The sequence below is a fragment of the Sorex fumeus genome, unplaced genomic scaffold, assembly GCF_029834395.1.
Source record: "Sorex fumeus unplaced genomic scaffold, SorFum_2.1 ptg000070l, whole genome shotgun sequence".
NCBI classification, from domain to species: Eukaryota; Metazoa; Chordata; class Mammalia; order Eulipotyphla; family Soricidae; genus Sorex; species Sorex fumeus.
Window position 1 is genome coordinate 13,685,554 of NW_026606127.1, and position 27,067 is coordinate 13,712,620.

General features: G+C 46.5%; 1 protein-coding gene and 1 pseudogene across 1 annotated transcript in view; one reads left to right on the plus strand and one right to left on the minus strand.

Annotated features, from left to right (window-relative positions):
- Window positions 1-27,067, plus strand: part of F8 (coagulation factor VIII) — a 172,475-nt gene that overhangs the window by 47,031 nt on the left and 98,377 nt on the right. Inside the window, exons 7-12 of the mRNA XM_056128857.1 lie at window positions 7,003-7,113; window positions 10,953-11,174; window positions 13,417-13,678; window positions 14,041-14,212; window positions 16,756-16,849; window positions 25,196-25,410. Of these exons, the coding sequence (XP_055984832.1) occupies window positions 7,003-7,113; window positions 10,953-11,174; window positions 13,417-13,678; window positions 14,041-14,212; window positions 16,756-16,849; window positions 25,196-25,410 (1,076 nt within the window). The remainder of the gene's footprint in view (window positions 1-7,002; window positions 7,114-10,952; window positions 11,175-13,416; window positions 13,679-14,040; window positions 14,213-16,755; window positions 16,850-25,195; window positions 25,411-27,067) is intronic.
- Window positions 19,543-19,723, minus strand: LOC130037072 (uncharacterized; annotated as a pseudogene).

Sequence of the window (27,067 nt, forward strand, 5' to 3'; positions counted from 1 at the left end):
ATTCTCGATTGTCGACAGAGGTCAGAACTCCGGATTCCTTCTCTCACTTGGGTGAAATGTGAGATTCAGAGCATAGCTCTTTTGATTTCTTTTTAGGAGACCCTAAAAGCGTTCTCATCCTGTTTTCATAGGGCCCAAGTCTCTGAGGCATAGGCATGTTAATGCAGGAAGAAGAGTGGAGTCGAAAAGATGTGCCTGGAGCCGGAGGTTCTTTTTCCTCTTAACAACTTTTTGGACGCTCTTGAAGATGTTCCACGCCACTCTCTTCCTCCTGCACAACTGAGGTGCCAGGTCGTTTGTCATGTTGAGTTCTCGACCTAGGTTCACATAACTGCTGCATTTGGATATGTTTGTTCCATTGAGAACGAATAGAATGTCAGGGACTAGTCTGTTTCTCACGAGCATTGTCTTTGTGAGATTCAGGTGTAGTCCGACCTTTCCACACTCATGGTTGAAGTTAGCCAGCATTTGTGCCGCTTGGCTAATGTTTTTTTTTAATTAAACAGTTTTTATTTGGATGTTTTGAAGGGAAGGAGGGAGAGAAAGTGAGAGACTAGAGAATAACCTACTCAAAAGGGAGCCCGGGCTTCTCCAAGGGCGAAGAGAGCCCCTACACACATCCCAACATTAGACATGAAAACATGAAAGTACACATCTCAAGAGGGGAGATGTGGGTGACACATGTGCTCAGGCAGCATATGCACCTGTTTGGTGTGATTAGAACGATGTCATCAGTGAAGCAGAGGTGGTGTAGTTGCCGACCGTCTATCTTCACTCCCATTCCTTCCCATTTCAGTCATTGCATGACGTCCTTGAGGGTGGCACTGAAGAGTTTCAGTGAAATGATAATGCCATTTCAGTGAAATGGTATTGCCATTTCACTGCCAAACCCCTCTCTTTATGTCGATGATCACTTCCTTATAGAATGGTGAGATCCTGGTGGTGAATCCATAACACAGCTCATGGAGGATCCTGATGTACTGAGTTTGAACGCCCTGTTTGGCTAGGGCTTCAATTACCGCTTCAGTCTCAACAGAATCAAAGGCCTTCTTTAAAACAGCATGGCATTGGAATAAAAACAGACTCGCAGAACAATGAAATAGACTTGAATATCCTGACACTGACACAGATCCTCAAATATATGATCATTTAATCTTTGATAAAGGAGCAAGAAATATGAAGTGGAACAAGGAAAGTCTCTATAATAAGTGGTGCTGGCAAAACTGGGCAGCTACCTGCAAAAATGAACTCAGATGCCATGCACAAAAGTCATATTAATATGGATTAAAGACCTCAATATCAGACCTGAATCTATAAGGTTCATGGAGGAAAATATTGGCAGAAACCACACCCCATGACATTGAAGCTAAAGGCGTCTTCAATGACTAAACACCACTGACCAAGCAAGTGGAAGCAAAGATAAAAAAAATGGGACTACATTAAACTAAGGAGCTTCTGCACCTCAAGAGAACAGTAACCAAGATACCGAGATAGCCAGCCCACAGAATGGGAAAAACTATTTACCCAATACCCATCTGATCAGGGGTTAATAGTCAAGATATATAAGGCACTAGTAGAGCTTTACAAGGAAAAAATCCTCCAACCTCATCAAAAAATGGTGAGAAGAATTGAACAGAAACTTCCTCAAAGAACAAATACAAATAGCCAAAAGGTAAATAAAAATGTTCTACAATGCTAATCATCAGGAGGATGCAAATCACAACAACAATGAGATATCATCACATACCACAGAGACTGGCCCACATTCAAAAGAACAAAAGCGACTGGTATTGGCGCGGTTGTGGCGAGAAAGGGACTCTCATTCATTGTTGGTGAAAATGCCGACTGGTCCAGCCTTTTTGGAAAAGAATATGGACATATCTAAAAAACCCTAGAAATTGAGCTCCCATGTTTTTTTATTATTAGTGAAATACCATGAGGTACAGTTGTAGATTTACAATTTTTTGTGCTTGGGTTTCGATTATACAATGATCAAATACCCATCCCTCCACCAGTGCCCATTTTCCACCACCATGGATAATATCCCTCCCACCCCTATCCCTCCCATCCCACCCTGCCTCTGTGGCAGGGCAATCCCTTGTGTTCTCTCTCTCCTTTTGGGTGTTGTGGTCTGCAAAAGAGGCTTTGAGTGGCAAACATGTTCAGTCCATAGTCCACTTTCAACATGCATCTCCCCTCCTGGGAGGATCCTCAAAACATCCTTTATTTGGTGCTCCCTACTCTATTTGAGCTGCCCTTTCCCCTAGAATGCCTGGCTGGCCTCGAAGCTATGGAGTAATCCTCCTGGTGCTGATCTCAGCTATTCTTGGGTATTAATCTCATATTTTGTTACTTTATATTCCCCAGATGAATGCAATCTTTCTATGTCTATCCCTCACTTTCTGACTCATTTCGCTTAGCATGATACTTTCCATGTTGTACCACTTGTATATAAATTTCATGGCTTCATCTTTTCTAACAGCTACATAGTACTCCATTGTGTAGATGTACCAAAGTTTCTTTAACCAGTCATCTGTTCTTGGGCATTCAGGTTTCTTCCAGTTTAACAAACAAGTGCAGATGTCACTTCGACTATACATTTTTGCCTCTCTGGGATATATTCCCAGGAGTGGTATTGCTGGGTCAAATGGGATGAGCTCCCATTTTTAAAAAAAAAATTATTAGTGAAAAACCATGAGGTGCAGCTGTAGACTTACAAATTTTTGTGATTGGGTTTCAATTATACAATGATCGAGTACCCATCCCTCCACCAGTGCCCATTCTCCACCACCACTGATCCAAGTATCCCTCCCACCCCTCATCCTCCCCATATCACCCTGCCTCTGTGGCAGGGCATTCCCTTTTGTTCTCTCTCTCCTTTTGGGTGCTGTGGTTTGTATTGAGTGGCAATCATGTTCGGTCTATAGTCTACTTTCAGCATGCATCTCCCAGACTGGGAGGATCCTCCCAACACCTTTATTTGGTGCTCCCTTCTCTATCTGAGCTGCCTTTTCCCCTAGCATGTGTGGCTCGCCTCCAAGCCATGGAGTGAACCTCCTGATACTTATTTTAGCTATTCTTGGGTGTTAGTCTCCTATTTTGTTACTTTATGTTCCCCAGATGAATGCAATCTTTCTATGTCTGTCCCTCTCTTTCGGAATCATTTCGCTTAGCATGATACTTTCCATGTAGTACCACTTGTATGTAAATTTCATGACTTCATCTTTTCTAACAGCTACATAGTACTCCTTTGTGTAGATGTACCAAAGTTTCTTTAACCAGTCATCTGTTCTCGGGCACTCAGGTTTTTTCCAGATTCTGGCTATTGTAAAGAGTGCTGCAATGAACAAACAAGTGCAGATGTCACTTCGACTGTACTTTTTTTGCCTCTCTGGGATATATTCCCAGGAGTGGTATTGCTGGGTCAAATGGGAGCTCAATTTCTAATTTTTTGAGAATCGTCCATACTGTTTTACAAAAGGGCTGAACCAGTCGACATTCCCACCAACAGTGAAGGAGGGTCCCTTTCTCACCACATCTGCACCAACACCGGTTGCTTTTGTTCTTTTGGACTTGGGCCAGTCTCTGTGGTGTGAGATGATATCTCGTTGTTTTGATCTGCATCTCCCTGATGATTAATGATGTAGAGCATTTTCTCATGTGCCTTTGTTCCCATTTGACCCAGCAATACCACTTCTGGAATATAACCTGGGGGACCAAAAACACACAGCAGAAATGTGATCTGCAATTCTATGTTCATTGCAGCACTGTTCACAATAGCCAGAATCTGGAAACAATATAAGTGCCAAAGGAGAGACGACTGGATAAAAAAAAAATCTGGTACATCTACACAATGGAATAGTCCTCAGGTATTAGGAAAAATAAAGACATAAAATTTGCTTATAAATGGATATGCATGGACAGTATCACACTGAGTGAAATGAGTTAGAAGGAAAGGGACAGATAGAGAGTTGCATCATTCATTTGTGGGATATAAAAATATTAAAGGTAAAGGCCCTCCCGTTGATCATCGATTTGCTCGAGCGGGCCCAGTAACGTCTCCATTGGAGACTTTGTTGTTACTGTGTCTGGCACATCAAATACTCTCGGTAGCTTGCCGGGCTCTCCGAGAGGGGCGGAGGAATTGAACTCGGGTCGGCCATGTTGGCTGCATGCAAGGCAAACGCCCTACCCGCTGTGCTATCGCTATGAGACTAATATCTAAGGTGAGCGAAAACAGGGGCCAGGAGGATTGGTCAATGGTTGGAAGCTTTCACAAGTGTGTTGGGGTGGAGGGAAGTTAGTATAGAGAACAGACCATAGAGAAGGGAGTATTATGACAATAATAGTTGGAAATAATCACGATAGACAAGAACTGAGTGTTGAAAGTTTGTAAAGGGATATACATGATGACCTTTCAGTATCGTATTGTAAACCATAATGCACAAAAGGAGACGGGGGGGAGAGAGTGGAAGAAAGAGAGAAAGTAGGGGAAAGAGAGGGAAAGAGAAGATGACAAAGAGGAGGAGGAGGAGAAGGAGGAAGGGGAAGAGTGAAGGAGGAGGAGGAGGAGGAGGGCCTTCCATAGAGGTGGGGATGGGGGCAAAAGGGAAACTGGGGACGTTGGTGATGGAAAATGTCCCCTGGTGAAGGTACAGGTGTTGGAACATATGATTGAAATCCAATCTTGAATAACTATAACTGTGTATCTCATGATGATTCAATTTTTAAAAATTAAAAACAATCTTCTATTTGCACTTGAATAAAAGAAGAAACTTGATTATTCATAGTTTCAGGGTGGTCGGAGGAAAAAGACAGTGAAAATTCTTCCCAGGTTACCTTCATTTCATTTCATTTCATTTCATCATCCTGTTATTCGTCGATTGCCTCGAGCAGGCCCCTCTTTCATCCTAACCCTGAGATTATATTCAAGGCTCTTTAGGAGAATGAGACCCATCATTGTTACTGGTATTTGGCATATTTGGTACGCCACGGGGAGTTTGCCAGACTCTGCCCTGTGGGCAGGCTACATTCGATAGCCTGCAAGTTTGTCCAAAACAAAGAGGACAAGAAGGCCAAGCCGGTTACCTTCAATGTAGGAGAAATTTATAGCTGAAGTAAATTAAGACAGGGCAGGGTGCCTTGTGGTGTGTTCCTGGTAATTCCAGCATCCTGGCTGATCAAACAGTGTATTTCTATTGGGGGACTTTAGGTAGGATGTGCCCTGGGTGTGAACAAATTGCTAACCTCAAGATAAGAGTTTTTACATTACTCAAATCTCTTAAGGAATTCCAGGACCCATGGCATTTAACAAAGAGGCTGGCATTGTAATTCAAATGGAGGTGGGTTGCAGCTCTTCTGTGCCCAAAGGAAAGCTCTCCCCTTGAAAGAAGGAAGCCCCTGGAGAAATCACTCAAGCTCCCAAAAGGGTTTTTGGTTTGTTTGCTTGGTTTGGGGGCCATACCTGGCAGTGTTCAGGTCTTACCCCTTACTCTGCCTTCACGGGGTCTGGGCATGGACCCAGGTCAGCCACGTGAAAATCATTAAGGCCCATTGTAAAGGTTAAAAAAATTACATTTGAAGAAAAGTGAAAAGAGGATTTAACCTACAGGCACCTGGGAATTCTAAACACCTGGTTAGACAAAAGCTGCATTTACACTGCTGAGGTTTGAGATAGGCTGTGTTCTAGGAGTGACCAGAACAACCGTTGGGATACATCCGTAACATTGGAGCGGGGAAAGATGACTGTGCCAAGAAAAAGGACAGTGGGTAGGGCACTTGAGCTGCAGATTCCCCTCGTAGGGCCCAGAGCCCAGTCAGGAGGAATGCCTGAGCACCAAGGATATGGCCCAAAAAGAGGGCTATGCGGGGAGAGGGGAAGAGTGTAACATCCCAATAATGTCACTCAGATGCCAGGCTGCAGGGCCTAGTTGTTCAAAAGGCCCGTTTGACCAAGGGGACACCTGGTGAGTCGGGTGGGGTCTGTCGGTCCTGTTTTGCTCAAGGAAGATGGTTCCTACCAGGTGCTTTGGGGCTGGTTGCTCTGCAACCTCTCCCTCTCTCTGGTTTTCTTCGCTTTTCTTCTCCCAGGAAGAAGTAAGCGGGATGGGGAGGGAATCCCCTGGTCTTCTCCCTTTACAAAGTAGAGGGAAGCTCCTCTGTCTTGCCCACTGCTGCCAGTTGTCCCCCTGCCAAGCCTGCATGTCACTCTTGGAGTGTCACTCTTGGCTGGTGCACTGATGCTCAGTGTCTCAGGTAGTGACCATTCAGAGTCAATGACCAAACCAAAGCGCCAACCTCTGAGCAGGTGCAGGGCTGATGACAGCCTTCTCTCCCGCAAACACCTGGCAGTGCTCAGGGGTCACTCTTACTTCATATTTGGTGCTAGGGATCAAATTGTGCTCTGCCACATGCAAGGCAAGTGCCCTACTCAGTGTACTATCCTTCCAGCACTACTCCTTCATTTTGGCTTTTTGGGTCACACCTGGTGATGCTCAGGGGTTACTCATGTCTCTACACTCAGGAATTAGTCCTGGTGTTGCTTGGGGGACCATACGAGATGCCGGGGATTGAACCTAGTTCAGCCGAGTACAAGGCAAATGCCCAACCCCCTGTACTATCACTCTGGCTCATCCTCCTCCTCCTCCTTTCTATAGACATTGTTGTTTGGGATTGGGGCTCTTCCTAAGGTGCTCAGGGCTACATCCGGCTCTGTGCTCTGTGCGAGCTTGTAAGCTGGGGTTTCTGCCTCAGAGCCTGTGTGGAGTCCTGAATGCATTTCAGTGGCTTCCTCTGAAGTGGTTCTGCTGAGGAAACAGAACAGAAGCCTGGACCACTGCTTCCCTTCTGCTAGAGCATGTCCCGCTCCCTTCCTACCTGCTCTACTGGGCAAATGAAACAACAGACAATCCTGACTGGGGAGATCATCTCTGGAGGTGGGGGTGGGCTGGCAGGAGCACCCAAGACAAGCTCCAAGCTGCTCTATGACCGCTCTCTCCCCAGGGAAAAGCTGGTATGCAGAAACCAATGGCTCCTTGGCACAGGATGTTGCTGCAGCGAGGGCCCACTCTCAAATGCACACAGTCAACGGCTATGCCCACAGGACTCTGCCAGGTATGTATCCACAATTATTTCCCTGGGTCTCCTAAAGCTGTGCCCAAACCCCCAGTAATGTGACTGCCTCCTATACTCAAGGCATGCCTGCAATAGGAAAGCACAGCAAACAAGAGTCTCATAAGAGTGAATTTGCCAGTAGTTTCAACTGCTACTTTCATTACACAAATTCAGCAAGATACCTGCACCAATATCAGGGTTCGATGAAAAGAAAGCAACCAGACCAAGAGTATACTCCTTAGGAACATGATTGTCAAGATACAAGCTCAATAAAAAGTAGAAACTTGATCACTTGACATCCCATTACTCATCTATTTGCTCGAGTGGGCACCAATAACATCTCCATTCGTCCCTGTTGCGTGCTAGTGTAGCCCAATGGCATCTGCTCATTCTAGGAACACGAAGAGCCTCAAACCAATCATTCAGGGTCTTGATGAAGAAGTCTGAGCATCTCGTTGGTGGACGATCCCACTATCTTTTGAAGTCCCGTGGAATCCAGTTGGTAATGGTTCTAGTCCAGTGGTCATCTTCAAATCAAATTATGTGTCCCGCCCATCTGATTTTCGACGGCTTGACAAACGAGACAGCATCCCTGATTCTTGATTGTCAACGGAGGTTGGAACTCCGGATTCTTTCTCTCATTTGAGTGAAGCGTGATAATCCAAGCATAGCTCTTTCGATTCCTCTTTGGGAGACCCAAATACCGTTCTCATCCTGTTTTTGTAGGGCTCAGGTCTCTGAGGCGTATGTTAATGCAGGAAGAACAGTGGAATCGAAGAGATGTGCCCAGAGTCGGAGGTTCTTCATCCTCTTAGCTATTTCTTCAACGCTCTTGAAGGCATTCCAAGCCGCTCTCTTCATCCTGCGCAACTCAGGTGCTAGGTTATTCGTCATGTTGACTTCTTGATCTAGGTATACATAACTGTTGCGTTCTGAGATGATTGTTCCTTTGAGAGCGAATGGAACGTCAGGAACGAGACTGTCATAAACATTGTCTTCGTGAGATTCAGCTGTAGTCTGACCTTTCCACACTTGTGGTCGAAGTCATCCAGCCTTTGTGCTGCTTGGCTAACGTTTGATGTTATTAGAACGATGTCATCATCGAAGTGGAGGTGGTGTAGTTGCCTACCCTGCCCTCTCTGCTTCCACCAACCTCCAGCAACCCAGGGATTACACACAGAAGACCCACCCTACTGGTACCAGATAAATACCTCATCGATAGACCTCCACTACCTCCACTACCTCCACTACCCAGCTGCCGCCATGCTCCAGGCCACTTTCCGGACACATCATAAGACACTTAATACCCATCTTCCAAGATTACCGCACCATATTTGATAGGGTCCAAATATGGTTTGAACCATGGGAACACCTGCAAGGGCGATTAGAGGCCGCCCTAAAAGCCTCTATCCCTCTCAGAGAGCCTAGCAAGCTACCAAGAATATCTCACCCACACGGCAGAGCCTGGCAAGCTATCCGTGGCATATTCGATATGCCAAAATCAGGAAATACAATGGTTTTATTCCCCAGTAAAAAGTAGGAACAATAGAGATAAATCTAGAAAGTCACACAAAAAGAGACTAGGGACATATTTTTAAATGCAAAGAAATGATAGAAGGAAACTTCAAAACATTTGAAATAACCTTGGGCCTTCAGATTAAAATTTTCCAGTAGGAATGTCAGAGAGTGCCACAGAAAATGGTTATTATGGGGTTTCATAGAACAATAAGGAGCTATTGAATAAACCTTTCCCTAGGAGAGAGAAATTGCATCACAAAGACAAGAAAACTATAAGAAACATTATGGAAGACACTTTAAAATTTCTGAGGATAAGGTCTTCACGGGCTGGAGCAATAGCACAGTGGGTAGGACATTTGCTTTGCACGCAGCTAACCCAGGTTCGACTCTTCTGCCCCTCTCGGAGAACCCGGCAAGGTACCAAGAATATCCCGCCTGCATGGCAGAGCCTGGCAAGCTCCTCAGGGCGTATTCTATATGAGAAAAACAGGAACAACAAGCCTCACAATGCAGACGTTACCTGGTGCCCACTTGAGCAAATTGATGAACAACAGGAGAACAGTGTTACAGGACAGACAGTGAAGGTCTTTACAAACTCGAGTTGCTCAAGTTTTGTTTTGTTTTGGTTTTGGTTTGGGGGCCACAAGCCAGTGATGCTCAGGGGTTACTTCTTACTCTGTGCTCAGGAATCACTCCTGGCAGTACTTAAGGGACCATATGAGATGCCAGAGATCAAACCCAGGCATGTCTCTTCCCTACTGTACTGTTGCTCCAGCCCCTCAGCCTTGAGTTCTTAGGCAAACTGCACTTTGGGTTGGGCTTTGAATTGAGAACCAAGATGGTTTCCACGATAAACATCCTGCCCTTGGAAGCCACTGGCTCTGAAAAAGTTGGGAGAAAAGCAAGAGGGAAGAAGTTGGAAGCTTAAAGCCCAAGAGGAGAATGATGATTTTTATTACTAACCAATCGTGGCAATAAAAAGGGGCAAGGATGTGAGAAATAGTCTCCAGAAAAATGATGGAACAGCAGTGCACATCTATGCTACCTGGCTTAGATGGGGAACTAGGAAAGGCTTCCCTGAGGAAGTTTCCTATAAACCGAGCTTCGGAAGAAGATTAGAAATATGGAAATAGGGTGGGGATGAGAGGAGACTGAGAGGGACTTTTCAGACTTGCTAGGACTTCTAGAGAATTGGTACTTGACTTATATAGCCCCCGAAGAGTTGTAGAATCCCATCTGGGGTGTGAACATGCGACACTGGGTTCCTGGTGAGTGACAGGCTGGGAAAGGAATACGGACAGATGCTCTTCAGTCACGAGCTATGGTAACTATTGGGTGCAGAAAAGAGTGAAGGAAGGGTGGTGAAAAAATAGATATATTTACAAGCTTTGGGGGTCAAAATAGGAGACAGCGACAGTCTTGAAGTTCCCAGTGTGAGAGCTAAACAACACGCAGCTCCTGAGAGTATCTCACCCGCACGGCAAAAGCCTGGCAAGCTACCCGTGACGTATTCAATAGGCCAAACACAGTAACAACGAGTTTCACAATGGAGATGTTACTGGGCCCGCTAGAGCAAATCGATAAATAATGGGAGGAGAGTGCTACAGTGCTACTCAACTTTATTACCACAGCTGCTACTAGATTGGGTGTGAGCAGTGAAAATGGTGATAGGAATTTCTTTCATTCACAGGAATGAGTTCAAGATGGTACCATTCACTGAACTAGAAGAAAAATTCATCTGGAAGATGAGGGGCTTTGGATCTGGGGGGTTTAAGAGACATCCTGGTGAAGATGTTGAAAAGCTGGTACTCTATGTGATTCCTGGGTTCTAGGAGTGGCCAGAAACAGGAAAGGAGAGTTGTCAGCACATGAATGGTAATGAATGCCATGATGTTGTTCAGGGAGAAAACAGGGAATCACTAGAGAATAAGACCAAGGACAGAGACTGGGGGCACTTTATCTTTTAATGGATGGATCGCAAAGGAAGAGTCCAAAGAAGGAGCAGTAGAAACCCAAGAGGAACAAAATCCAATAAGGTGTTCACATGGCAGCAAAGGCTTGAGAGAATTTCCAAAAGGAGCAAATGGTCAACAGTTTCGGATGGAGACTAGAAAGAGCCTCTGGATTTAGCAGCATTATGGACATTGGATACCTTGACCAGAGCTATTGGGTTTACAGCAAGCTACAGTCCTTGAAAAGCTGGTTTTCTAGTCAAGAAAATAACATTTGAGAGGGGGCTTTCCTCTTCCCACCCTGATGAGTGTTTACCACTCTACATGCTCCTATCCCTCAACTATTGCTGTCTTATTTCCTTCTTTCAGGTCTGACGGGATGCCACAAGAGATCAGTCTACTGGCATGTGATTGGGATGGGAACTACCCCTGAAGTGCACTCAATCTTTTTGGAAGGGCACACATTTCTTGTGAGGAACCATCGTCAGGTCTCTTTGGAGATCTCACCAATAACTTTCCTGACTGCCCAGACGGTCCTCATGGACCTTGGCCAGTTCCTGCTGTTTTGTCAGATATCTTCACACCAACATGGTAATATCTTTGGGTGTTAAATGCAAATATGATAAATGCCTAGCTCTGAATTTGCGTCTATGTTTGTTGTCATTGGTTTTGAGGTTTTGGTTTTAGGGCCATTCTCGGAGGTGCTCAGGGAACCATATGGGTTCCCTTATCACACCAGCCTTGGGCATGTGCAAGACAGGCACTGTACTATCTCTGTGCTCCTAGCTGTACTCTTAATGGGATTTACAGCACACTATTTGGTATGGGATAACTCTAGCTGCCAATTTTCAAAGATTTTGCCTTGAGTATAAGACTTTGAGTCATAGTGCCAGTTAGTAGTTTTGTTTTTCTTTTTTTTTTTTTTGCCTCCCAAATAGTGCCCAGGCTGCTCTGTGCATAGGTGCTGCGAGGGGCGTGAGGTGCGGGGGAAAGAACTCAAGGTATATACTCTTCAGCCCTTAGGTACTGTCCTGGTCTTCACTGTGAATTTTCTACTAAATGCCTGCAATGGAAGGGAGGAGGTTTCCGCATGAGCGAGGCAGTACAAGGAGGAGGGATTGTCGGTGACAGGTGTGATGCTATTTTATGGGAATGGAGAGCCCTGCAAAAAAACCAGCACCGTCTCTGGTGGCAGGCCCCAGCTCTCCACTCTTGGAAGTGGACCAAGAGCAACACATGGCAACTGTAAGTGGACATTTGCCATGCTTGCTGGCGGGCTCCAGCCCCTGATACCCACACAGGCTTCAGCAGATGCCTGTGGATGAGGTGCCTGGTTGCTCGGGGTATATTCAGAGTGGAAGGGGCAGGCAGAACCTTGGTGTCTGCAGTTTCGAATCTTCCTTTGTAGTTAGGGCCTGAGCAAGGCTGTAGGCTGTGATCCTCTCACTGCCATTTCCCTCTCTGTGTAGTCACCACTCTGTTGACTCATCTGTCACCTCCCCAACACTCACTGTGCTCTGTGCTGCAGCTTTTGAGGGCTGTTGGAGGGGAAGGATGAGCAAGCCTGACCTTGCCCTTTGACAGTTCCTTTTATTCCTCTCCTGTTGTGATGCAGGAATAAAATCTGCATCTCACACTATCCTCTCAGATGCAGCTTGACTTGATCTTGCCATCCACCCACTGTTTCCCCCGATGTCTTGTGAGTGACTTTGTCATGGTCCTCTGAAGTCATGGATATTAGGGACAGTTTCTCCTTGTGTGCTGCTTGATGTTGGGGAAAGGATTGACAAGACACTAGGGAGCACAGGGTCTCCTACCGAGTGAGCACCGGAAAATCGCCCTAGACGCCAGGGACTCGCTCCTTACTGCACTTTGACCGTCATCATGATACTTAGGGCCCAAGTCAGTTAAAGATGAATATATTTTATGTTTTGTTTTGGTCCTTTGAAAACTTTTCCTCATTGATTATAATCCTTGTTTTTCAGAAAGATGTTTTGTCTTATTGGAGCTCAAACAAAAGCTTTAGAGATCTAGAATAAATTCCTTTTAAAGCCACATGAGCCCCAGTCTAGTTATTTGCTTGTACTGAAATCTGCCCTCTTCTCTCTGTCCCTTCATACTAATTGATCCTAGAAATAGCCTGTCAGACAGACAGGCAGGGATTAGTGTCCCTCACACTTTACTAAGCTTGAGAAGGGTAGTGTGGAATGGACTTGTCATAGGGTTTACAACTAGTTACAGGCACTATACTATACTATTAAAATAGATGGCAATTTCCACAGTTTTACATCATACATTCTCATGTCTTTGTGAATTTGGAACGGGCCTTAAAGTGCATAGCTTCTGGGCCAGGTGTGTGGGGCAAATGGTAGTATACATATTTGTGCTAGGAGATGCCCACACAAATTTGCTTACTATAATATTTTCCACTGATATGCCATTATTAAATCAATGTTTTATACTATAGAGTAAATTGAATGTTCATTTAAAATGCAAATTTAGAACTTTCTATGTCATTAGTGACTATGGGAAAGGGAAATTGGCTGAACAGGGTTTCCAAATGCTGATAAAAAGCAATTCTCCAAGTTATAATTCAGGAGTTGGAAGTGATAGGCACAGAGCCATGTTGAGGAGGGAAATATTCAGATTTACGGTCCAAACAAATGAGTGATTTTTGGAAAAAGAGGAAAGTCAGACAGAGAGGAGGAGTGAGTGCAAAAAGCAGGTGTGGGCAAGGCCAATGAGGTTACAAGGAGGTTCTTGACCTTCCTGGTGAGGATGAAGCCACCGTCGGGAAGGCAGGAACCACACTGTTTGCTTTGTCTCCCCGCAGAAGGCATGGAAGCTTATGTCAGTGTGGAGAGCTGCCCGGAGGAGCCCCAAGTGAGGAAGAACAACAATGACAGAGAGGAAGTCTATGATGATGACCTGGACGATGATGACCTGGACGTGGTCAGCTTTGATGACGACCACGCCTCCCCCTTTCTCCAGGTGCGCTCAGTTGCCAAGAAGCACCCAAAGACTTGGATTCACTACATAGCAGCGGAGGAGGGTGACTGGGATTATGCCCCCTCGAACGTCGCACCCAGTGACAGGTACTAGCTCTCAAGCTTCTCTCCCCTGCTTGAAGAACAGCAAGTCCTCCACTCACAGCTCAGCCTAAGCACGGGCTGTGTTGGGAAGCAGGGTGCTGGTCTTTCTCACATCCCTTGGATTAATCATACCACTGGCTTCGAGCTGGACTCTAGCAACCTCCCCTTCCCTCAGAAATCTCTTTTGCCACCTCTCTCTTGAGTTGTCTTCGGCCATACCAGCAGTGTACAGGAATCACTCCTGGGAGTCCCCGGTGGTGCCAGGGATCTGACCAGGGTCGACCACATGCAGGGCAAGCACCCGAAACCATGCTCTATCTTTGGTTCTCTTTCTCCAACCTCTTATCTTTTGTTGGCCTATACAGAAGTTATGAAAGTCTATATTTGAACAATGGGCCCCAGCGGATTGGTAAGAAATACAAAAAGGTCCGATTTATGGCGTACTCAGATGAAACATTCAAGACCCGCAAAGCTACTCAGGATGAATCGGGAATCTTGGGACCTTTGCTTTATGGAGAAGTTGGAGACACACTTTTGGTAAGTTAAGAAAAATACATGCCTTGGGAAGGAAGAAAAAGTCTGTTGGGTTTTAATTTTGAAAAACTTAGTAATTCAACCATGTCTCCAATGAGTATGACCTCAAGAACTATACATGATAATAAGTGTAGACTATAATGTTTTCAGATTATAATTTAAAAAAGTGTGTGTATACAATCAAAACTTTAGTTCAGGGCTGGAGAAATATTACAGTGGGCAGGGCACTTGCCTTGCACACTGCTGGCCCAGGTTTGATCGCTGGCACCCCATATGGTCCCCTCATCCATACCAGGAGATATCACTGAGCAGAGCCATGAATAGAAACTGAACACTGATGAGTTTGGCCCAACACCCCCCTCAAACAAAACAAAACAAAACAATTTAAGTTCTATTCCCAGCAATGCCCTACGTTCTAGATGTTATCTGGGGAGATGTGTGTGAGGCTCTGGGTGAGAGTCCCATCACCACAATAAAATAAAATAACACATGTGAACTGCCACTCTTCTGAAATACTCACTACCTAGAGTTTAATGCAGACAGACTTCTAGAACTTTTGACACTAATTATATACTTTGATAATCAACAGACTCTGGCCAATGCCTATTTGTAGACAACCTGAGAGCTCAGATGGATTTTATATTTTTAAGAGGGTATAAAGTAAAGAGTAGGATAATATGTGAAATACCAGATATGGCTCAAAATTCTAGAAGATAGGAATAGGTTAATTTAACATTAGAAAGTCAAATGTGGTCCTGTGCTATATTAAGAGGTGAGATGGGGAAGTTTCATTTAACTTCAATAGCTAACGAAAAAACATTTTATCAAAATTTGACATCTAGGATGAGAGAGAGAGCACTCACTGGGCTAAGCACAGTCTCCGCATGCAGAGAGTTCAATTCCTAGCACTACGTGGTCCCCTGAACCACAGAGTGACCCCTCGAGCACCCAGCCAGTAGTAGCCCGTGAAGGACACCAGGTATAGCCCCCAAAGAAAAAAATAACATCTGTTTATAATGAGGTTATGGGTAATGGCATTGCAAAGAGCATGTTTATCCCTCACACCACTCATATTCCAAGAGTAGTGCACTACATTTGATGGGGTTTAAAGTAGAAGGCAACCAATCTTAAGGTAAATATATTTTTACAGATAGTAGCACACAAGGCTCAAACCTAAACCACATATGAGTCATCTCTTATAGAAGGGCTTAATGTCCCCTGGGTGAAATACAACAATCTTCACACACTCTCCTCTAAAGAAAAAGGAAAGTTTTCTGGAGCATTTTTAGCGGTTTATCCGTAACAAACAATACAAAGTAAAAAATTTTGGTTCTGTTTTGGGGCAGGAGTTGGGGTTTGGGATGGAAACATCCAAAATATGCTGGTGAGAAGGTGTAATGGTGGTAGTATTGGTGTTCAAATATTAAATGTAATAAAATACTGTGCACTACCTTATAACAATTAAATCAGCACTGTAGCAATGTCCTGTTGTTCATCGATTTTCTTGAGTGGGCACCAGTAATGTCTCCATTGTGAGACTTGTTATTACTGTTTTTGGCATATCGAATACGTCATGGGTAGCTTGCCAGGCTTTGCCGTGTGGGCGAGATACTCTTGGTAGCTTGTTGGGCTCTCTGAGAGGGGCAGAGGAATCGAACCCAGGTCGACTGCATGCAAAGCAAACGCCCTACCCACTATGCTATCGCTCCAGCCCCCCAAATTAAATTAAATTAAAAAATAAAAGATACTTAAAAATAAAAAAGCATGTTTATCCTGATAAGGTTCTTCAGAAAACTTATAGAAAGCACGAGACTTGGCCGTGAAACTCGGAAATCTTTCTGCTTCTGATCAGCACAAGAGCAGAGAGCTAGTAGTGAGCTTAAGACACTTGCCTTTCACATTGTCAGCATTGCTTTGCTCCGCAGTACCTCTGTCAGGCAATCTTCAGCCCTGCATCCCTGTTCCCTCACATTGAACCGCTAGGAAGGGCCTTCCCCGGGAGTCTCCACACCGGAAGTTCAGGGTGAGACGCAGCTAATAAATACCAACCTTTATTTACTATTTCACTAAAATTCTGACCACTATTCCTAGGAGGAAAACAAAAGATCTATGATTGACAAGAAACAAGGCTTTTAAATAGTTGAAGATAAAGTAGATTGAGGGCAGATGGCTGGAGGTAGAATTCCTTTGGTTGGAAAGGGTAATTCTAAATACAAAGGAAAAGCTACAGAAAGTCATGTGATACTGGATTCAAGCTGGACACAATGGTATGACTAGGCACAAGTGCACAGACCGCGGAGGTGTGGTGGCAGGGAGAAGAGGCCTCTTCACTTCTTTTGTCTTGCTTTGTTCTGGGGCTACACCCAGCAATGCTCAGGGGTCACTCCATGTCTGTACACAAGAACCACTCCTGGTGGTGCTCCTGGGACCCTACGGGGTGCCAAAGATTGAACCTGGTTCCACTATGTGCAAGGCAAGCTCCTTACCCACCATGCGTATGCTCCTGCCCCATTTGGGGAGATCTTAGTGGGTCTTTTCTTTCTTAGATTGTATTTAAGAATGGAGCTAGTCGACCATACAATATTGTCCCTCACGGAATCACAGTGGTTGGACCTCTGCATGCAGGGAGACTGCCAAAAGGTAAGTGTTGCCTCTATTTCCTTCTGTGTTTTGGTCGCTGTGGGGGTCACATCCAACAACGCTATCCATAGGATTTGGGGCCAGCAGTGTCTGGGGTGTCGGGAATCACACCCCGGGCCTCACACGTGTAGAACATGTACGCTACTCCTTGAGCCACATCCTTGGTTCCTCTGCTTCCATTTGTGTGTGCCTTTCAGTGGATGAATAACCGTCTGTGCTCTCCATCTGTCCACTGTTTGGATTACTGGGTCTTGAACAAGGTGCTTTCGCCTTCCTCCTTTCTGAAAGATTGCCTTGGCCACTGAAGGTCCTTTGAGCATGCACAGTTTTTATTGATTTCTGTCCTTGTAGGGACTCACCCAGCAGTGCTAGGGGGCACCGGCTTCTGTTCTTGTTGGGGGCCTTGCTGCAGACCTGGTGCTTTTTTGCTTGGCTGTACAATATGCTTCAGGAGCCCTGAAGGCCACATTTGGGGTTCTCAGGGGGCTCAAGGTGCTCTGGATGAATTTGAGGTCTCCTACCAGCTAGGCATAGTCTCTACCCATTGTGCTATCTCCCCAGCCCGCCCCCCCAACATAGATTTTTGATTAAGCTTGTTGCAAAAGCAGCCCCCTGGAACTTTGCGAGAATTTTGTTGGCTTTTGGGAGAGGAGTTTGCATGTTAGTAATAATAATACTATTATTGAAGCACATATATCACCACACTGTCCTATGTACTACAATACCCATATGTATTACGCCTATATACTTCACAAAACCCGCATAAAAATATTATGTTTTGCCTTAAACACTCATGTAAATTTTTGTTTGTTTTGGGGCCACACCTGGCAGTGTTCAGGGGTTATTCCTGGCTCTGTGCTCGGGAATTACTCCTGACAGGCTCAAGTGACCATATGCGATTCCAGGGATCAAATCTGGGTTAGTCGAATGCAAAGAAAACAGGCTACCTGCTGTACTATCGCTCAGGCCCAACTGGGGCAGTTTCAGATCTTTACAAGAACCTGTTTCTTCACATTTCCCCGGTGATTTACAATATCAGTGCTTCTCATGCCTGCCTAAAGACCCTAAGTTCAGATTCAAGTGCTCGCCATTTGAAGGCCAATATTCCAGAAACAAGAGTTGATATAGGGGCTGGAGCAATAGTGTATGCGGGGTGTGTGTGTGTGGGGGGGGTGCTCGCATTGTACTCAGTAAACCCTGGTTCAATCCCTAGCATAACATATGGTCTCCCAAGTCCTCCTGGGGTGATTCCTTAGTATAGAGCCAGGAGTAAGTACCACCTGGTGTGCCCCCCCCAAAAAAAACCCCCAAAAATTGATATGAGAGAAAAAGAGTCTTTAAGGGGCTAGCAACCTAAGAGAGAAAATGGCAAACTTGTGAGTCCCCAAACTCACCTGCCTTGAAACTGGGGCTGGAATTGATATCAGGATAGAAAAATTAAGTTAGAAGGTGAAGGTCATGGGCAGAGAGGAGGGAGTTCTGGCTCAGGCCATCCTCACTGATGTCAGTGGGATGCTTGGAGGAGGGTGCTCTGTGCCTGTGCCATGGTCAGGCAATACTCCTCCGTTTCCAGGGTCCCCACGATAATCTTGAAGAGTCCCTCCAGGAACTGCTGTTGACTCTTTTCCAAGGGTTAAAGGAGTCCTCGGGCTTGATAAGGCTCTGCGTGTTCTCAGAGGCCTTTTGTTTTCTCGTCTCCCTCCCTCCACCTCTCACTGGACCTGGTTCAACATAAAAAGCTGACACTGGGCATGAGGACATCTCTTAGGACTGAGGTACGTAGGGCAAAGACCTGGGGCAGAGATACTTATGAAAAGTGTATGTGTAGGAACAAGATGGATTCTGTCGCTCATGCTTGCTCATAGTATCAGGTCATGTCCCTTCAACTTGATGCATTTTATCAGTCTGTGATCTCATATGCAATAGATAGACTACCCCCTTTCATCCTATTTAGAATGTTTTTATTTTATTTTTATTTTTAAGTTATTTTTGTTGTAACTCAGAATTCCTCAGGGATTACTCCAGGTTCTGTCTTCAGGATTTACTCCTTGTGGTGTCGGGGACCTATGGGGTGCCAAGGATCAAACCTGGCAATCACCTTACCTGCTGTACTATGGCTCTGGCCAGGTATGTTTTTATTTTAACTTAACTTTTTTCCCTGGGTCTCGGGATCAAACCCAGGTCTTACATGCAAGCTACCCAGGTCTAACAGAGCCGTATGTGGAATGCCGAGGGCTCTCCCTGCCCCTATCTTCATCTAACAGGACAGAGCATGCTGGCTTGAAGATTGTTTTCTTCTTTTAGCATTTACAAAATAGTACTTCATTTAAATCTAAATATAATTTCAAGTGAGTAACTCCGCCCTCTCTGTTATTTTTCTCTATCTTTAATTTTTCCATATTCATACTTCTAGGTCTTCCTCAATCAGTAGCTTTAGGTGTTTCACCAAACTTGTAAACACTTGGTTGGACCTTTATTTCTTCAAGTATTTCTTACCCTCTTCTGCTTCATCTCTTTCAAGATTTCTCTCACATTTTCATTCGACCTTTGGCTACTGTGTCACATTTCTTCGTGTTTTGAGCATACTCCTTTGACCGTTTTCCCACTTTCATGCAAATTAAATGGTCACTGTTGATCCAGCTCCAGGTCATGGAGCCAGCTCTCCTATCCCAAACTGGATTTGTTTTACTGAGACCACTCAGACAGCACCCTCTCCGATCAGTGGTAAAAGGAAGTTGGAGAATCAACTCCTGGAACAGGCCTCATGCTCAGGAGATGGTGCAGTGGCTCCTCCTCGTGGTTTTGGGCGGTCTACACAATCAGAGAAATTCTCTAGTAATCAGCTATAGAAATGATCCCTGGGAGTATAATCTTCACAAAGTGGAATTTTTGAGTCAACACTAAATGCTTTTGGGGGGAAGCAATTTGAGAAGGGGGCTATGGAACCCATACCTGGTCCCAATGGATATTATTTTCGCTAAATATACTTTGGGGTCCCCTCTCGGAGAGCCTGGCAAGCTGCCGAGAGTATCCGATATGCCAGACACAGTAACAACAAAGTCTCCAATGGAGACGTTACTGGGCCCGCTCGAGCAAATCGGCGATCAACTAGGGCTGGAGCGATAGCACAGCGGTAGGGCATTTGCCTTGTACGCAGCCAACATGGCCGACCCGAGTTCGATTCCTCCGCCCCTCTCGAGAGCCTGGCAAGCTACCGAGAGTATTCGATATGCCAGACACAGTAACAACAAAGTCTCCAATGGAGACGTTACTGGGCCCGCTTGAGCAAATCGACGATCAACGGGAGGGCCTTTATCTTATACTTTGGGGTTACATTCTACATCAGTGAAATCTTCTTTTTTTTTTCTTTTTGGGTCACACACCCGGCGATGCACAAGGGTCACTTCTGGCTCTGCACTCAGGAATTACTTCTGGTGGTACTCGGGGGAACATATGGGATGCTGGAGTTCGAACCTGGGTCGGCTGTGTGCAAGGCAAACGCCTTACCTGCTGTGCTATTGCTCCAGCCCCATCAGTGAAATCTTACCTTTCATTATCAACCTGTTCAGTGTTGATGAGGGAGTCCTCCCAAGCAGTCTGCGTTTTCGTAGACGATTCTTTCCCCTGGCCTGCAGAAGTGATGCTGCTTGAGTCCAGGGCTGCTGAAGGTCACCAGGGCCACTGGTGGTGGTGCTCTGGGGGCCATGAAGGGCCCACCTTGTCCAGCACTGTCAGACACATACTCAGGTCTTGAAATGATCTTCTTGGACCACACATCGGGTTTATTTGCTTGGCTATTCGTGTAGGAGTTCAGACCACACATTTCTTGTAGATTTTTTTTTCTCTTTCATGGTAAAAACTGTCCTTCTTGCGTTGCTTCTGTGATGAATGACGTGAATCATTTTAGAAGCACCACACAAGTTGGGCTATTTTACCTACATGTTGAAGATGTGTTGAGGCTGGCCCAGGTCAGGGGTGTGTATCTCGGTTTGGGATTTGTATGCACAATCTTACAAAGAGTGTTTTAACAGTCAGTTGTGTGTCATTACTGCTCCGTTGAATTTTTTAATAGATTGAACTGCTTACATATTCTGTGTGTTCTTTAATTTTGAGTGAGGATTTTGTTGCATATCGTATGCCAGTGAAGAATTGAACCACGGGCCTCAAACATATAAACAAACCTTGATTCTCAGTGATGAAGTTCAGGTCCCCAATGACTCTCTTGGAGGAGGTTATGGGAGCTGGAGCCTCAGACAGAGAGCCTTGAAGACTTCTGACTCCCTGCCTCTACCCACTGAAACTTCAGCACAGCAGGTCAGGGAGAGGCTAGGCTGGTCTCAAGAGTTAGCCGATACTGCAGGCCTGTGCAGGCCCTGGGTTCTACCCCAGGAACTGTGGCACTGCTGACAGTAGTCTTGCTTGTCCCTTATAGCCCTGCCTGGTTGTTTGCTTTGGGGTTTTTGTTTGGTTCTGTGCAACAGCTGGTAATGCTCTGGGCTCACTCCTGGCTCTGCCCTCAGGAATGACTCTTGGCTGTCAGGGGATCATATGGGATGCTGGTGATAGAGCCTGGGTCGGTCATGTGTGAGGCAAACATCCTACCTGCTGTACTACATCTAAGGACCCTGGTTATTTGCTTCAGAAAGGAAGCATGGGGAAAGGGATGAGTGCTTTCATATAATGCTAATCCTTCCTGTGACTCCATATCCTGTCTCTGAAGATAGCAAGATAACCATGCTTGGAACATCAAAGATATGGTACACAAGGGAGGTCATACCTGCTGTTGTCCAGTTTTGCTCTCTGGGAATGGGACTCGATCCCTCTACCTTAACAGCGAGAGATTGCAGCTCCGCCTCTGCGCTGTGTGTGCACTTGTCGCCACCTTGTGGACATACTTGAGACCGCATCTTTCAATGCCCACGATATTAGCACTGCTTTCCGGCTTGAACCAAACTGGGACAAGGAACAGCAGGTTTTGGGGTGTTTGGAATGAGTGTGTGGGAAGCTCAGCACAAGCTGGGCCCCTGCAATATTTACTGGTGCCTCTGTGCCTTGGATTCAGTTCCTGGAGGCGTTGGAGGGCCGAGAAAAACAGATTGGTTAAGGATCCTGTGCCTTCTACTGCAAGTAGGTCACGCTCTAATCCCACTCTCCCTGGTGGCTCAGCCGGTATCCTAGCAACGAGACGTGATGAGCGCTCGAGCCTCAGAATCTGGGGCCGAAGACTGTGTCTCCCTCCCCCCACCTGCAAGGCCCCTCCTTGTGCTGAAGTATCGGCATGGTTAGAGCAGGGAGGGGATCAGGAGTCAGCTGACTTGTGGGCCTTGCAGGGACCCTGGGTTCCACCCCGGGACTCTAGCGTGTGTGGACACTACTGGGAGTGGTTCTTCTGGTTGTCTGCAGCAGCCCTGCCTGGTCGGTGTTTCAGAAAGGAAACAGGGAGGAGATGAGTCCTCTAGGTGGACTGTGACTCTTCTCTGATCCCGGCCTACTCAAACACTCCTGCACTCAGTACCCTGCACGAAAGGGAGGCCACGGCTGCTGTTGTCCCCAATTTCAACCCAGTGTTAGACTCCAACCCTGTGTTTTGAGCGTACAAAGCAGGAGTTCCACCTTTGGGTTACGTCCTTGTGTGTGTTTGTTGCCGCCTTGTGGACATACTCAGAACTGCAGTTTTTGATGTGGACGTGCTCAGCTCTCCCACACCTTCTTGAAGCGATGACGTATCCAAGAGCACAGCAGGCTCTGGAGTGTTTTCAATGGGTGCATTGGAGGCCCAGCAACAGTTTGGCCTTGGACTTCTTGCTGGTATTCCTGCGGCCTCTGCGTGTGGTCTCTGCGTGTGCAAAGCAGACCAAACAATCAGGAAGTTCAAGTCTTCTGCCCCATCTACCACGTGGAGGTAACTCTAATCCCACCCGCCCCTGCTGGCTCAGCCCATCTCTTAGGAGCAAGGTGTGATGGGAACTCACGCCGCGGACGCTGAGCTGAAGGCTGCCATCTCCCTCTCCACCCACCAGCAAGGGGCTAGCATCGCGCTGAAGCTACAACATGGTTAGGTCAGGGAGAGGGTGGCCGGGGGCGTGCGGGGCCCTGAGTTCCATCTCGGGAGCTCTAGTGTCTGTGGGCGCTTCTCAGGGAATTCCTGCTGGCCGTCTGCAGCCCTGCCTGATTGCTTTGGGAAGGTAATATGTGACGGGGATCAGTCATTTGGGTGTAATTTGTCCCTTTCCATGACCCCTGGCCTTCTCCATCCTTCACTGGAGGCACCAAGATTCCCACATTTGGGAAGACAGTGTGGCAGCTATTACCCCCCCTTCTTACCTTAGGACTGGACCCACTTCACTTTTGCAAGGCCTTTGTGCGCTCTCTGTGTGTACCCTGTGGCCACCTTGTGGCTAAACACAGAACTGCATCTTCCGCTGCCGAGGCGATCAGCTCTGCTTCCTTGATTGAACGCAACTGGCTGAGGGCCCAGCAGTCTTCCCAGTGTTTAGAATCAGCGTGCGGGAAGCGCAGCACCAGTTTCCCCCTGCACTGCTTGCTGGTGTCCCTGCAGGCCCAGGCTCGCGTGCTTCTTCGGAATGGGTCACTCTAATCCCACCCTTCCTCAGGCTCTGTCTCCCAGCGAGAGGTGTGATGGAAATTTTTACCTCAGGGTTGTCAGAGAGAGGTGAGAGTTTTCTTTTCTTTACTGTAGCAAGCGCTAGGGGCTTCTGTCTAGAGAGTGTGTGTTGTGCAGATGGGCTACTTTGATCTTCTTGGAAAATACATTGGGTAAAGGACCATCTGTCAGAGGCTGGAAACAGTGTCACAGATTCTTGCTTATATCACCCAATATAATGGGAACTCATTGACCATTGTCATGTCCTGGCGCTCTGCAGGCTGTGAGCTCTGTGGTAACGACAGAGCACCCTGCAAGTGTCTTCAGAACCCGCCAGCAGTGCCTGGCATGCAGAACAGCTAGCAAGGTATATGTGGAAGGGCCTCAGGCCCAGGTTCAAGCCCCTCACCATACGGTCCCCTGAGCACTGCCACAAATAACCGTGGAGCATGGAGCCAGAAGTGAGCCCTCAGCACTGTGGGGTGGACCCCTCAAAACAAACAAGAATGATGTGGGACAGAGAAAAGTAGCACCAGAGGACCTTTGTTCCCTTTCATCTAAGGTCCACTCACCCTCAGTCAGTTCCCGCAAGTATGCAGAACCACGGGTGAGCGCTTTGTCTTCCGTGGCTCCACGTAGAGCTGTTCATGAGAGCCGGAGGCCACCAGACAGCAGTAGGGACATTGCCTGTGTGACTTAAGGTGGGTCTTCAAGTATGAAACACACCCTGCAGTGCGTTTTCACAACTAGCGCAGGAAAGTGTGCCCAGGGGAAGGACTCTGTTTTTGTTGTTGCTTGTTTGGCAGGCCACCTGGCACTGTTCATGACTGCTCCGATCTCTGTGCTCTGGGTCAAAGTACTCTAGCACCCATGTGGTGCCCATGTTTGAGCTCGCCTCTTCCTCAGGGGAAGCCCGTGCTCAGCCCATGGAGCCCTCTCTGGTCCCAGCCGGTCTCAGTTCTTGCTTGGGCTCCTCACGGGAGTCAGGTGGCCCATGTCCTGATTCTGTAGACACAGTTGCAACTTCTCCATGGGGCTGGGTATATGGCTTTAGTGCTTTGCGTGTGCAAGAACCTGGGTGAAATGCCCTGTACCTCACTCACATCTCCCTGAGCACCTCTGAGGATGGTTCATATAGAAACAAACAGAACAAACCAACAAAAACCAAGAAGTACAAAAATGTAGAAGCAGGCAATAGGGCTACAGAGACAGGTCAAAGGACTAGAGAACATGCTTTGTATGTGCAAAGCCTTGAATTTAATCCCTGCTACTGTAAGGTCCAATAAGCATCATCAGGATTGCCCTGAGCGCCTCCCCATCAGCACCACAGAGCCCAAAGAACATCCAACTTCTGGGCCCAAACATTAAACGCTCTGGCCCAAGTGTGTCTGGTGCTGCCCCCCACCCCCAAACACTGAGCACTGATTGAATGCTGCTTTTTCAGCACTTGGGCTTTTGTTTCTTTGCACATTTTCAACCATGCATTGAAAACATTCAGAACAGTCTCTATGTTTGCAATAGGGTGTAGATCTGCCCATCCCAACACAAGGTAACATGCCAGCAGGAATTCTTGGACCCATGTTTATTGTAAGAAAATAATTTGTGGTTCAGAATAGATGGAGACTTTGTTTGCATTTGCCGAGAACCTCAAGTGTGTGTTTCTGTAGTGTCCTGTGAAAAGCACTCTGCCTCTGAGTGCTGGTGTTACACTAACCCAGAGGTTTGGGGTTGTCTGTGGGTAGGTGTGAGCCATGTGAAAGATCTGCCCATCTTGCCTGGAGAGATCTTCAAGTACAAATGGATGGTGACCCTAGCAGATGGGCCCACCAAATCAGACCCCCGCTGCCTGACTCGCTACTACGTCAGTGTTGTGGACCAGGAGAGAGACCTAGCTTCGGGCCTCATTGGCCCTCTCCTCATCTGTTCCAAAGAATCTGTGGATCAAAGAGGAAACCAGGTGAGCTTCTCTCTTTGCTAGAGCTGATTTTGCAGTGAAGTCTGCGGCTAAAAGACTTAGGATTGGGCATTGAACCCTTCCTGATCACCTGTGACATGGCCTAGTGAAGAACCCAGCTGACGTCCTCAGAGCTTTGTTGCCCAGGTCAGTATGACCCAGCGCGTCTTAGTGCTGAGTCGCTGTTGTAATAGTCATTCCCAGCTTAAAACTGCACTCTGCTGCCATCTTATCTACTGTTACATGGTCAATGACCACCTATATGTTTAAAATTTACCTTTTGAGGTCACATTAGTTTAAAAGAATGTAAATGTTTTATGTTTGGGGGTGTATAATGTTATCACCAGTTTTCACCTGTTTTTTTCTTTTAATTGAGTTTTGGGCCACATCCAACAGTGCTCAAGGCTTACTCCTGGCTCTGTACTCAGGGATCTCTCCTGGCACGACTCAGGGGACCCTATGTGGTGCTGGGGATCAAACCCTGGATGGCTATGTGCAAGACAAACGCTTTACCTGCTGTTCTATTGCTCCAGCCCCATGGTTGTTTTTTGAAAGAACCACAAATTAACCGTACAGCCAAGACTTCCTCCCTGGACTTGTTAGCGTGGGTGCCTACAGGTGTGATACAAACTTATTGAGGGGTACACAGACAAAATAGAAAGGATTTCAGAGTAGGGCTGGAGTTTGGGTCACTTCTGCTGTACATAAAACCGCAGACAGGGTCAGCGAGATAGTGTCAGGGGCTGGAATTCATGCTTTGCATGAGGGAGGCTGGGATTCTGTTCCCAAAAGCACATGGTCCCCCAAGCACTACTGGGAGTGAACCACAAGTACTGAGCCAGGACTATCCAAATGTACCCCCAAGCCATCTCCAAATGAGGACAATGAACTGCAGAGGTTATTCCACGCTGGAATATTCACCATGTATGTATGACGCTCTAGGTTCCTGGTTTCTCCCAAATAAAAAGAAGTACATTCTCTTGCCACAAAGCCTACTTGTTCACACGAACTCATTGCTTGCCTCTAAAATAACTCATTGTCATGTGGCTGAGGCTTGAGTCCTCTCTTATTGGATTATGTCATGCCATGGACCTTGGGTTCCTGCCAGCTTGAGGGATGGTCTTTTATTTATTTATTTATTTATTTTTGCTTTTTGGGTCACACCTGGCGATGCTCAGGGGTTACTCCTGGCTCTGCACTCAGGAATTACTCCTGGCGGTGTTCAGGGAACCATATGGGATGCTGGGAATTGAACCCAGGTCAGCTGCGTGCAAGGAAAACACCCTGCCCACTGTGCTATTGTTCCAGCCCTGAGGGTTTGTCTTTGATCATGCATGTGGCACACTGAGCAAGGAGGTCACTGACCTGGAGTGTCTGCAAAGATGTGCTGTGCCCATGTTCTCCAGAGGCCCCTCATAATCAAGCGCCCATTGCGCTCGATTTTAGAAGGGGAAACATAAATGTACCCAGGACGGTGGCACAGTCACCCTCAGTGAAACACAATCAGCTGCTGACTCAAAACTGCTCTTCTGAAAGAAACACCAAACTTTTCAAACAGGAAAAGGAAGGTATTCGTTTTAACTATCGTTTGATGGTTCCTGCTAGCTTTGTTATTTGACTTCAGTTTTCTGGAGTTTCCTTCTTTCCCCCCTCTCTTCCT